This window comes from Leptinotarsa decemlineata, unplaced genomic scaffold, assembly GCF_025532065.1.
Source record: "Leptinotarsa decemlineata unplaced genomic scaffold, Ldec_3_MD MMD2_tig00026328_RagTag_RagTag, whole genome shotgun sequence".
In the NCBI taxonomy this organism is placed as follows: domain Eukaryota; kingdom Metazoa; phylum Arthropoda; class Insecta; order Coleoptera; family Chrysomelidae; genus Leptinotarsa; species Leptinotarsa decemlineata.
Window position 1 is genome coordinate 18,064,038 of NW_027412688.1, and position 12,319 is coordinate 18,076,356.

At 36.2% G+C, this 12,319-nt stretch overlaps 2 protein-coding genes and 1 long non-coding RNA gene across 3 annotated transcripts; 2 read left to right on the top strand and 1 right to left on the bottom strand.

The window, feature by feature from the left end:
- Nucleotides 1-2: 2 nt before the first annotated feature.
- Nucleotides 3-3,488, bottom strand: LOC111506431 (protein ST7 homolog). Its single transcript, XM_023161497.2, has 2 exons — nucleotides 2,718-3,488; nucleotides 3-1,021 (listed from the first exon to the last, which is right to left on the bottom strand). Exons 1-2 carry the CDS (start codon nucleotides 3,333-3,335, stop codon nucleotides 119-121), a joined length of 1,521 nt encoding a protein of 506 aa, XP_023017265.1. The 5' UTR covers nucleotides 3,336-3,488; the 3' UTR covers nucleotides 3-118.
- LOC141485628 (uncharacterized) lies at nucleotides 2,173-2,805 on the top strand. The gene is made up of 2 exons (XR_012467313.1): nucleotides 2,173-2,424; nucleotides 2,488-2,805. It is a non-coding gene; the product is annotated as an uncharacterized lncRNA (long non-coding RNA).
- A 1,245-nt stretch (nucleotides 3,489-4,733) lies between the features above and the next one.
- On the top strand, nucleotides 4,734-6,295 carry p24-1 (transmembrane emp24 domain-containing protein). Its single transcript, XM_023161498.2, has 3 exons — nucleotides 4,734-5,043; nucleotides 5,109-5,354; nucleotides 5,607-6,295. The coding sequence occupies exons 1-3, from the start codon at nucleotides 4,894-4,896 to the stop codon at nucleotides 5,835-5,837; spliced, it is 627 nt and encodes a 208-aa protein (XP_023017266.2). The 5' UTR covers nucleotides 4,734-4,893; the 3' UTR covers nucleotides 5,838-6,295.
- The last annotated feature ends 6,024 nt before the right edge of the window (nucleotides 6,296-12,319 follow it).

Consider the following 12,319-nt stretch of genomic DNA (forward strand, 5'->3'; position numbering starts at 1 on the left):
GGTGAAGTTGCTAGTAAATTTATTCAACCACATCTAATTACACAAAAAAATATACGAACAATAAATAAAAATTCCTATTCTAATATACAAAGAATACAGAATATGTCAAATAATCAAATCAGATCCTTATCAGTTGTTGAAGCAAATTAGAAGGTAAAACTCCTTCTATCTTCTCATACAAATAATAAATTGGCATGGACATCCATCCCATAATCGCCTTGGCAAAAACCCCCATCAAATCTGGATACTGATGTGTTAGAAGTGCTAAAAGTGCTGTAAATGAACACAGACCTGCTGTAAATATTATGAAAAAGGGTAACTCTTTTTTAGGGTAAACTGAAACCTCATGAAAAGCTGGCAGTAATTCCCTATCTGCACACTCAGTGCATGAAGGATAAGGATAAAAGAGATGACCCCTCTCTAGAGGATAGGGAAGCATTCTGAATGTGCCTTCCCAAGTGCAATGAAGCAGATTGAGGGCACCTTCTACAGCTTTCCAGTGAGACAAATGAAAAAAGGCATAAGCCAGAGCTTCTGAATCCCCTCGTTTTAACACATGCTCAGGTGGCATTATCAGCTGTTTCATTTCTAGCAAATACTTTGGAACATGGGGGTTGAACTCCACTGCTCTATGTATTGCTTCAACTGCGGCCATTTCAGCAGGGCTCAACCCCCTTTTACTGGCTATATCAGGGGAGAATTTATCAGCTACAACTCTAGCCTTTAATAGAGCTGCAGTATAGCATATTGTAGCTGATTTAGGTAAAGATATGTCATCATACTTTGCCAAAACAGCTTGAACATCCGCATATGCTTGCATTTCTAATAAGGCTTCAATTAAGTTCTCATGAATATTCAGTACGTTCATGATTGGTGGAACTTCCTTTGTCAGATCACGGAACATTTTGACAGCTTCTTTGAGTTTGCCTAATTTTCTGGCACACATAGCTAGGCGTCTCTTGATGTAAATAAGAACATTGGTATCTCTTCTGTGTTGAGCTTCCATTATACTACCTTGGTGCTGTAAGAAATAAAAAAGGTTAACACTTCATAGAATTGTACAATTATTATAATTAAACGACCCATAACATAAACCTCATTTATATATTAAGATTATCATTATTTTAGGCATTGAATGACTGTCATTATTATCAACTGTTTTTTGAATTCAAAAGGCATTCTAAATTGAAGAGGTCCATAATTTGACAATTATGAATGAATGAAAAGATATATTCTATTTTTATAAAACTTAGCATGAGTGAATCATCATCAATAATATTCAAATTCCTTTCCAATTTTTTTCAAGAAGTTCATTACTGACAATATCAAATGTCATCAATCTGAAAAATACTGTCTAGTTCATCTCTAAAGATGCCAACTTGGTTGGTGAAATGGACATGCATTTCCCCATGTATTCTTGAATTATTTCCATTGGGTAATTTGTAAAAACGAATTTTCTGACTTCAGTAATTGTCACTATTTTCTTTAACATTCACTTTTTGAATTTATCAATCAATAAATGTTCATTTTGACTTTCATGACCAAGATGTATTTACATTATATTCTACAAGATAATAAAATATGATTCAACCCTAAAGCAAAAGGATAATAATAATAATAATAATAATATTTATTCATCCTCAAAGACGTTGACAAACGTATAGGATAGGTCAGTATTAAGCAGATAAAAATCACATCAAACGATAAAATTGTAGATCAGTAGATAAAAATAATACAATAAAAATTCATACAAATAAGTCAGAATAACAAAAATTAAAACAATTGTAGTTATAAAAATTGAATACGTCATGCCAAAGCCGCATGAACCCATTCAGTCGAGATGGTCCGAGAGAAATTCGCCAATACTATAGTAGGCCTTAGAAAGAAGCAATGTTTTAACTGCTTTTTTAAATGCTACAGTCTTCATCTGTTTGAAATGGTCTGGTAACCGATTGAATAATTTTATTCCCATATATTTGGGAGAATGTTCGAATTTTATAGTTTTATGTTTAGGAATGCTCAACTCCTCTGCATATCGAGTTGGGTAGCTATGATAGAATGAGTTCTTAGTACAGTCTGTTATACATTCGCGAACATATAAAAGTATTTTAAAGATGTAGATGCAGGGAAAGGTTAAAATTTGATGACTAATGAAAAATGTCTTGCATATTATTCATTCCGTTGAGGGAAATATGATTATGCTACATCCAGAAGATGAGGCTAATAATCATAGTATCTGACAAGGCTTACATAAAAAATTGGCTGTAACTGGCCAATATCATAAAGGAAGACATTTGGAAAATTTGCATTTCATGATAAATCCTATTTGAAGGATTTATTCATTGATTCAGTTGAAAAATCCTGTCATCTCTATCAGGAATTTCACAATGACTTTCAAGACTTGCACATCCCAAATAACCTTGGGTAACAAAATTTCAAATATTTTTTCCGTTTTACTTGATATTCATTAATTGTTTCTATTTTAAGGGTGAAGCAATATTTTTCAAGAGCAGCAATCAATAAGAACGAAGTAAAATGTATGTAGCTTCTGGTCTTCTATATAATTTTCTACAAAATTTCAAATCTCTGCAGAAATTTTGACACATTTTTATGAATAATCTGCTTATTAAAAGTAAACATGTATTCATTACACATTTTGAATGGGAAGAGAATGGATCTTTTGCATATATTTTGTTGGTAGATGGAAAGTTGCTAACCTGTAAAGATTGGGATTTTCTATAATTAGTCTCGGCAACCTTAAGAGCATGTTTGAGAATTTTCTCTGCTTCTACGATTGTTGTTGCTTCTTCTTCTGCTAAAAGGATGTAGGCTGGAGCACATTCAGGATTCTTTTCAATAGCATTGTGTGCAGCCTTCAAACGAACTGCAGGATTTCTTTCTCTCCAAGCGGTCTGCATTATTTCATACTCAGCCTTACCAGCATCAGCTTCACAAGTAAAAAACGTTTGGTGATCCTGTGCTGACAAATTCATATCATAGTACGTGAGAGGCTCTTTGTTGGTTGCCCAATAAAACCTTTGATACTCTGCGCCGCGATATAAGTTGAAAGGATTTCTCCAAACCTTACACTCTGGTACTGGCGGTTGAGTAGTAGTGGCATTTCCATTATTTGCAGAGCTATTCTCTCCATAATCACCACTGATCCATGGACTAATATGGTTTATAGAAACTTGTTCGATAAAAGAAGTACCATATTTCCTAAAATACCACCATTCAAAAATCAAAATCAGTCCTGAAATAAGAGATGATGTTCCCGTTAAAGCTACGTAGAACTTTGGGGTTAGGGTGCTTAAAAACATTGTGGAGTCCCACATTTTAAGACTTCTTTATTTCACTTAAAATTCATAAAGCCTATCGTTCAGGTTGTACAATTTTTTTCTTGAAAATATTACCACTTTCCACTGGCCCCTTATGCTGGGTGAAAATTTTCTTCTTCTTTAACGAGCTTCGTTTCCAGTTTTATTCGAGCGGACCATTGTCGCAAGGTGGCGGTGCATTCTTCAAGGTCAAAGTTTTGCATTGAAATGTCGGCGAATAATTGAATATGTCAATGATAAAACCAATTCCCAAAACTTTTGTAGTGAGAGTTGAATCATGTGATATTTGTGTGAAATCCAATAAAGGTTGATTTATAGATTACGTAATGCAACCGTACCGCTAACGCCCACCGTTCCGTAAAAACATAAAAGTTCAGATTAACATGCTTTCATTTATAAATACCACTCCGCAAACGCAACGACGTATCCGTAACGTAACAGATGGTCATGTTTCATCTCTTGCGGAACTATACCTTACGGACAACCAATCAGAGCACGAAATTTCTGTTTTCAACAATTGCCAGTTTGCGTCATGTATTAGATGTCAGTTTTCAATATTGTGATTAGTTTTTAGTTTGTTTAATATAACGTGACACGAAAATGCCACTTCTGAGCTTCCATGGGCTTTGTATTCTTTGGTTGTTATGCCAAAGCATAATCTATTTCTCTTCCATAATTCGATTATTCTGTACTTATGTTGAACTTCCATTGACTTCCATTCCACAACTTCTAGTTGTGGAATTGGCCGTGGTGGTAGTGCACCCGACTAACGATCGGAAGGCCGTGGCTTCGATTCCCGCCTCGACCAGATATTTTTCTCGAGATAATTCATCTGGTTGAATGTGGGATGATTCTGCAACCGAGTTAGGAATCACACGTTGAAAGGTAAGACTTCGTTAGTCCTTAGCTCGCACAAGTTTCTCAACTTCTGAGAGTTGTCGTTCGTATGGGGGACGACAACTGATTAACGGAAAAACAGATTTTGAACAGATTTTTTTTTAGGCCGAAGACCGTTCAGTTGTAAAACTTGGGTTTTAAATCTAAGAGTCTAAGCAAGCCTCTGAAAATTGACCTTGATATATGCGCACAAACAAAACACTTCATTGTGCGATTTTCAATGAACCGTTAACAAAACCAGAACACGTGTTTCACTATACAACAGCTTCCTCAGGCATGTTCATACAAGAATACGTGTTGCAGTTTTGAGAATCGTTTGGTGAAAATCTCAAGTGTTACTTGAGTTATGGATTTCCATTAAGTATCGGCTAACTCCAATTCCATCACATAAAAGTTGCGAAATTGCTGAATTTACAACTAAATTATCTAAATTTCAGTACGAAAATAAGGTATCGAGTGGCAACCCTGATGACAGATGAAATTCGGAATTCCACATCATAGCCTAGCTAAATTATCTTTAAAATCGAAACGTCATTACTCACAAAATCCACACATATTTGTGGGGGTAGCAAATTGAAGAAACTTTGAATAACAATTATGTTTTTAAAAAATATCTGAAATTAGGTCCATTGAACAAAAGGTTTAGGTTCAACCAAAAATGGAAAATTTTTCCTGGGTGATCATTCTATTTTTCGGACTTATGCAATACAGTTTATCCACGGAATTAACTTTTGAATTGCCAGATAGTGCCAAAGATTGTTTTTACGAGGAGATTAATAAGAATACTAGTTGTACACTCGAGTTTCAGGTATTTAATGACAAAGTAGTGATTTTGGTACCTTATTTTTTACTATTGATTTTTCCTTTTTTAAGGTTGTAACTGGTGGCCAGTATGATGTAGGTGTAATTTTGGAAGATCCAAAAGGAAATATTTTGTACAAACAGGTCAAAATGCAATTTGATTCTCATACATTTGTAGCTCAAACGTCGGGCATCTATAAAGTGTGCTTTAGTAATGAATTTTCTACATTTTCACACAAACTTGTATATATGGATTTCCAAGTGGGCGATGAGCAGCCCTTGCCTGGTATGGGTGAACACGCTACAGTTCTTACTCAGGTAAGAAGTTAATATTCAAAAATCTATAGTAAATATTCCTTTCTAGTGCTTTTAGTTAGTTAGTAATTAAGTTCCTGAAATAGTCGATGTTTCAACTTTTAAGTGAGTCTATCTCTGAAAGTACATTGGAGCTCCCAGTTTTGACTTCAGATTTATGACAAGAATATGAAAGTCTATTTTAAACATTTTTCAAAAATTAGAGACAGTCTTTGGAACAAATATTTACCAATTCAATATATAATTTTTTTACAGTTAGAATCTTCAGCCCAAGAAATCCACAAGTCATTGAGTAGCATTTTGGACTATCAGACGCATCATCGTCTGAGGGAGGCTCAGGGAAGGAAACGTGCTGAGGATTTGAATGAAAGAGTCTTATACTGGTCTATAGTGGAGACTTTAGCTATCTTAACAATAGCGTTTGGCCAGGTTTTCATACTGAAAAATTTTTTCACAGATAAGAAACCATATGTACAATTTAAATGATTTGAATGCAAACGAAAAATAATTCCCATTATATCAAGTTTTTCAGAAACTACTGTTCTGAAAACATTGACTGTACATATTTAAACTCAACAAGTTTATGTGTGCCAAGCACATATCTAAGTTGACTGTTTATAAAACACTGTGCAATAGTAAAAAATGATTTATTTTGATTTGAACTAATGTGTTAACATTTTTGGTTTTTTTACTTCCACTTACTTTAGGTGAAGTGTAGAAAATCATTTTCAATATACTTTTTCATTTTTATTGATGAAAGCAGAATCACTAAAATACACAAGTATTCAATTAGAGGTTTTGATTAATTCTGCCAGTTGCTTTTGTATCAAAATGTACCACCAATTCTCCGTATTTCATTCCAGGTTTGTTGATTTATTCTTTGATTAAGTGTTAAATGATTTATTTATATAAAAATCTTGAAAATAAATAAATTAAAAATGAAAGCATTTTCTATAGTCTCGAACATATCAAATTATGAACCATATATTGTTTAGATTTCTTACTCATTTCATCTATACAGGGTATTCCAAATGGAGATGTCCAGAAATTTTTCTAGATGGAAGCACTTGAGACCAATCAGAATCACTTCGGTGTGTGTAATATTTTTTGGAGTTGTAACACCACATAATCAATTCATCAAACCAAAACTTGAACATATAACTGTTGATTCTGCTGTTGGTTCCTATGGAAAATAATATCCAAGTAATACTTTTCCCATGCATTTTTTTTGTATGCTATGCACTGAATAAATATTTTAAGAAAACAAGTAGAACTTACACATGTAGTCCACAAGTAAGTAAGGATAAACAATGCATGTTATAAAAGTTATAAATAAAGACAGACAATTGGATAGTTCAAAAATACGAATGAGTATGAATGAAATGAAACAAAAAACTTACATAATGTGCTTAATTTAGTGTATAATATATTAAATATTGGCCTATTGAAATTCTTCAAGGAAATAGAATTAGTATTTGAGGAGGTATTGCTTTTTCTTGTAAATTTATTCAAACTAAGATTTTTAACTTACTGACAAAGTATTTTGAATAGATATACAGAATGTATATACAGAAAGTTTGAAACAGGTTGTTCGTATTTGCATAGTGCCTGTGGGGAAGTTGTGAATGTCACAAACCTCTAGGCTATTATAGGATTTGTGAGCAAATTGTAACTCTAACTCTTCAAAATGGTTGGCAGAAGCATTATACCGTGTGCCATGAGAGGGTTCAATGTTCTCTAGAAGATATACAATATCCATTGTTGATGCATCGATAACGTTCCTGGACTGCTTGAGAAGAAAAACAAATAAGCAAGTTTTTTCTCAGTGCCTTCACTTAATATTTCATCCAATGCAATGCCTAATAACTTTACACTAGACTTTATAGAAGACATTTGTAGACATTACAATATTTTGTGTTTCACTATAATTTGTTTTGAGTTTGCTTTTGTGAAACCACTCATCAGCTCTACCCTCTAAAGAAACAGAGTCTGCTCCGTGAATAAGAAACATTTATTGAGATGTCCGAAAACAGAGCATTGGGGTACATCAAAGGCGACCTACATTTTTTCAGAAGTATTACCACCATAAGAGACTTGTTGGTAGCACTGTTTGAGATAACACTCAATAAGTGATATTCCAGTTCCTCTAAAGCCATTGTAAGATGAATTTTGACTGCACTAAACTAAATTTGTAAGTGGTTCAAGAATAATATCTATAGTTTCTATAATAATTGTAATGTCCATATCAAATGCATGCTAACTATGGTTATTTTTCTTGGACTTGATAGTATCAAGAATATTTTGCTCAATTACTGGTAAAAACAAAATGACGAGGGAACTGGAAAATGCCTTAAATTGAGAAACCTACCTTCGGCCACATCAACAAATCATAAATTGAATTTTATAACTGATAAATATTATTAATGATCCTCCAGATATTTTTTTTGAGGGGTGTGACTGAACATAATACTTTAGATAGGTGATAAATTATTTTGTTGTATTTATTCAATATTGAGTTTTCTGCTGAGTTACCCAGGTATTAATGTTTCCACCATTTCACAAATTGTACGGTAACAAATCACGGAAAATAAAGAAAAAGAAAATAATACCCCTCATTTTTATTGCTTGGGTACTAAAGGGGGCTTTCAAATTTTAATATGAAATTGTTCTTCCTCAATCATTTCAAGTCGTTAAAATGCGTATTTTCGTCATGTGATAAAAATATTATCGATTGATTTCTTAAGGGTGTATGAAACCGCGTTAGATCCCAAAAATAAAAACTTATAAACCATTCCTGAAAATAAATTGATAACAATACCCAAAAAAAAAATTCGTGGATACGGTACTGCGGTTCCACCAAATATATCAGCTACAGACCCGGATCAGGCGGTGCAAAACAGTTCAGACAGCTGTCAAGTTGACTAATTTTCGTTGTGCTAATTTCGAAGTGTAGCATCTATCTTTCGAGATGGAACAAGTTATAGAAACGATTCTCAATTTTACGAAAGTTCGTAAAAAGCCAAAAGAAGCGGGTCTGGCTATAATATCAACTATTATAGAATACTATGAAATAAGTAGTACCGAACTAGTGGAAGCATATAAATTATTTGCAAAGAGAATGGACTTGAATTTGAGAAACAGAAAACCTCTAATTCATCGTCTTATCGACTCCGACATCAGCGATCTGGACAGCGACGATATTATGTCAGGCGAAGAAAGCCAAACGGCAAAGGCCCCAAAAAAAACAGAAACGGCTCAACAAATCAAACAGGTAAAACCAGGTTTTTCCCAGACTAAATGGACCAATAAGCTAAAATCAAATAAAACTACACCCGCCTTATCACAAAAGCAGGGCGTAGCACTGGAAGATCAAATTCAAAAGCCCACTCAGAAAACTGAGTCGGCAAATAAAGAGGAAACAGAAGTCCCGCCACCTGACTCAATGGAAGTAGGCAACGAAGAACTAGTAACAGACGCCTCGAAAAATGACCGGGCAGAAACACGCAAAAAGCGGATAAGCCTCCACCCATAACCATCCGCGTAAAAGAAAAGTGGAAAGCTTTTAACACGATTGCTGCTGCGCAAAACATCTCCATATTGCGGGCGGTGAACACAACATATGGAATTAAAGTCCACCTTAAATATATAGATGATTATAGGAGAATTACTCGGATCCTCGATCAAGAGAAAATACCCTACCACACCTATACAACGAAAAGCGGAATCCATAGAGTGTGACGACATCAAGACTGAACTCCAGGGCAAAGGATTTGAGATTCTTTCCGTATCCCGCCTGAGTAAAGCTAACAAGGTACCGATACCGTTCGTGCTTGTTTTAGTTCCAAGGAGCCAAAACAAAATATTAGAGACCACCAAAATTCATAACGTGCGTGTAAGCGCCGAAACACAGAAGCCGAGAAACCGAGCAGGGCAATGTTACAGATGCCAAAAGTTCGGTCACACGCAACGCAACTGATGTAAAGCAGTTCCAGCCTGCGTTAGATGTGCCGGACGGCACATGACCAAGGAATGCAAAAGGTCTAAAAACTCGCCCTTGCGATGCTTTAACTGCAAGGGAGAACACCCAGCAAGCTTCCATGGGTGCCCAGAACGCCCTGAAATCAAAAGGGTCTCAGATAGGCCGAACGAAAACAGACAGACCACAAACCCAAGGCCTGTCGGAAGAAACTCAATCAGGAGCGACGTCTCGTATGCGAGGGCCGTCTCATCGTCAGAGAACGCCTGCAGCTCTCCCAAAGGTCTCCCAACGGCCTTAGGGTAGCTGCAGGCGCTTCTAGTGAAGTTTCCGGTACTGCAACCCATGCTTGCCGGAAAATAAAACAAGAAACAGTGCCTAAACGGCCGCAAAGCCAAAGAAGTACGCTGCGACTTCTACACACAGGGCAAAGAGCCAAAAGGAGACGACAGAGGACCATGCAATCAGTTACAGTTTGTTAAAATAAGAAGGGTAGAGTAAATTCGAAGAGCAATTTTTTTAAGATCAAATTACTAACACTATGAAGCATCAAAAGTTCCTGAGGTATGTACAGTTTTCTGGTTTGAAACAGTGTTCCAAGCTTTTGACAAGCAGCCTTTGCAATTCCAGCGACATGGTCGTTCCAAGGCATTTTGGATTTGGTGTCCATTTTAACCCAGAACAAACTTATCGAAGCAGAAAGCGGAATTGTCTGTCCTGACATTATCATCTCCGGTTCGGAGACATTCATTTATCTTTTTGAAGAAAACCGATGCCTGGGTTTTCGTAGCATTGAATTGAACCTGATTACTTTCACCCCAATTTCTAGATCCTAATTAAGATATGCAACCTCCTGCTGCCGGTGAAGATGTGCATCTGCAGCCGATGTCCTAGAATTCAAATGGAATAACGAGAAAAGTGTGGTGTCGTCGAGCAATATATTGGATTGGATACAAATGCAACACAAATATTAGGAAAAGCATCATGTAAATAATGCTCATAGATCTGCTCCAAGATATAGAAACTGTTAGCATTTTCTATATCATCAAATAAAAGTGGAGCTTGCTCTTTACCGTAGAGTTCCTGACAGAATTTAACGGTGTTTAAATCTCGCTCGTATTTTCGAGCCTGATCTGCTCCATACTTTTGCAGTTCTTCAGTTGAAATTTTCAAATTAGTAGCATCAAGAAAATCAAAATTCAAATTCAGCATGGTAGCACAATTAAAACTCTTTTTAATTTCTGATATAATTCGATCAAATACCATCATTATTTCTTTAGAAAATAGTAAAACAGGTTGGAGTGTTTGTAATTCGTCTTCACACATCTCATCGAGATGTTTTTCACTCGATTGATTTCCACCTAGAAGTGGAGCCAACAAAAAAGCAATATACTTTTCGAATCAGTCCAAATAGGTTAGGAATCACACGTTAAAAGACCTCGTTATTCCTCAGCTCGCACAAGTTTCTCAACTTCTGAGAGTTGTCGTTCGTATGGGGGCGGCAGCTGATTAACGGAAAAACAGATTTGTTTTTAAACAGCTTCCTGGTAGTATGAACACCAACAAGATTTGAGGAGTGAGCCAAACACGGTACGAACTCGGCCAGCTCATTCCTTTCTGCAATTCTGACTTGTACTCCTTCATAGATGCCGGCCATGTTGGACCCATTATTATAAGATTGGCCTCGACATTGTCCAATATCTGATATGCTCGTAAAGTACGAAATAGTATACAAGTACTAAATCGCTGCCGCGACTCCTGGCGGCAAGCGGGGGCGTATTTTGAACTATGCCTGTGCACCTCGCGAATAATAATGTTCGTACCTAGTGTGGGTTAAAGTTAAGTAAATGATGAGTTGTCCATTGTTAATTGTGAATTTGGCCATCCTATGAACTTGCCGCTTGGGGCATAGGCCCCGGCTGGATTCGGGCCTGATCAGCTATAGTACATTCGGTATTGTGTGAGAGTGAAAGAATTTCAAGAATGCGAACATGCCGGTATCACAGTGTATGCCGCTACATTAAAGAAAGCAACATAGTGGTCTCAAGCAAATGGCACTGCAATTCATCCACAAAGTCACTGAGATATTTCTACATGCATACCCCTTGATGACGCCGCTAAGGAGCCATTAAAATAGTGACAAAGTGACAAAGACATTAAAATAGTGACAAAGAATGACAAAGTGACAAAGAACTTCGAAAAGCTTTCGGCTCCAAAAATCTGTTGTTTTCCTGGAGTACCCTAAGAATTCTAAAACTTGATCTATTGACACCGGTCATACTCGCATATTTTTGTACTACTTCCACTTTACTTTTTATTTCGGGCGGATATTGTATTCTTAAAGAACTATAAACATTCATAAGAATTGTTTTTTCATTTCTATTTAATGCTGTCAGTTTCGGATGCTTCACGGTTCCCGAATAATTAGCTTCCATGTTGTTTAGCTTTTTATTCAACGCGCTCTCGAAGTTAACTGACGAATATCACTAAGAAAAAGACTAACCCCTCTACCATGGCCAGCAGAAAAATGTAATATTTTCATCCTATGGAAAAAGCTAAGTCGGTCCTATTGATGGGTGCAGTATGTCTGTTGACGGTATAATTTAAAAGTTTTGAAAATTGTACAAGAATGGATTGACAAAGGAGAGCGAGTCCGGAAAGGCAAGACATTTCCAAGCATGGCCAGCAAGTAAGGGGTTACTGGCTCCAATGGGACTCCATTAGAGATGACCTACTCAGTGGAAATGGAAAAGCCCGGATGGAAGGACCAACAAATTTCAGATGGTCGTTCCAAAGTCGTGTATCCCCAATATACTCGAATAGCTCCACGATGGTTGCACTGGAGGGCATTTCGGAGTGAATAGAACTATAGCGAGAGTGTATGAGAGGTACTATTGGGTCAATTGCCGTCGAGACGTGGAAGAGAGGTGTAAGCATTCTGACCTGTGCTCTTCGAGAAAAGGTCTGAGGACAAGGCAAAGAGGAAAGTTGA

What these genes read in the sequence shown, in the direction of transcription:
- p24-1 (XM_023161498.2), top strand. Translation starts at nt 4,894, where the DNA reads ATGGAAAATTTTTCCTGGGTGATCATTCTATTTTTCGGACTTATGCAA. An exon ending in GTTGTACACTCGAGTTTCAG is followed by an intron (nt 5,044 to 5,108) that starts GTATTTAATGAC and finishes TCCTTTTTTAAG; the next exon opens with GTTGTAACTGGTGGCCAGTA. An exon ending in ACGCTACAGTTCTTACTCAG is followed by an intron (nt 5,355 to 5,606) that starts GTAAGAAGTTAA and finishes ATTTTTTTACAG; the next exon opens with TTAGAATCTTCAGCCCAAGA.
- LOC111506431 (XM_023161497.2), bottom strand. Translation starts at nt 3,335, where the DNA reads ATGTGGGACTCCACAATGTTTTTAAGCACCCTAACCCCAAAGTTCTAC. An exon ending in GAAAATCCCAATCTTTACAG is followed by an intron (nt 1,022 to 2,717) that starts GTTAGCAACTTT and finishes TATTTCTTACAG; the next exon opens with CACCAAGGTAGTATAATGGA.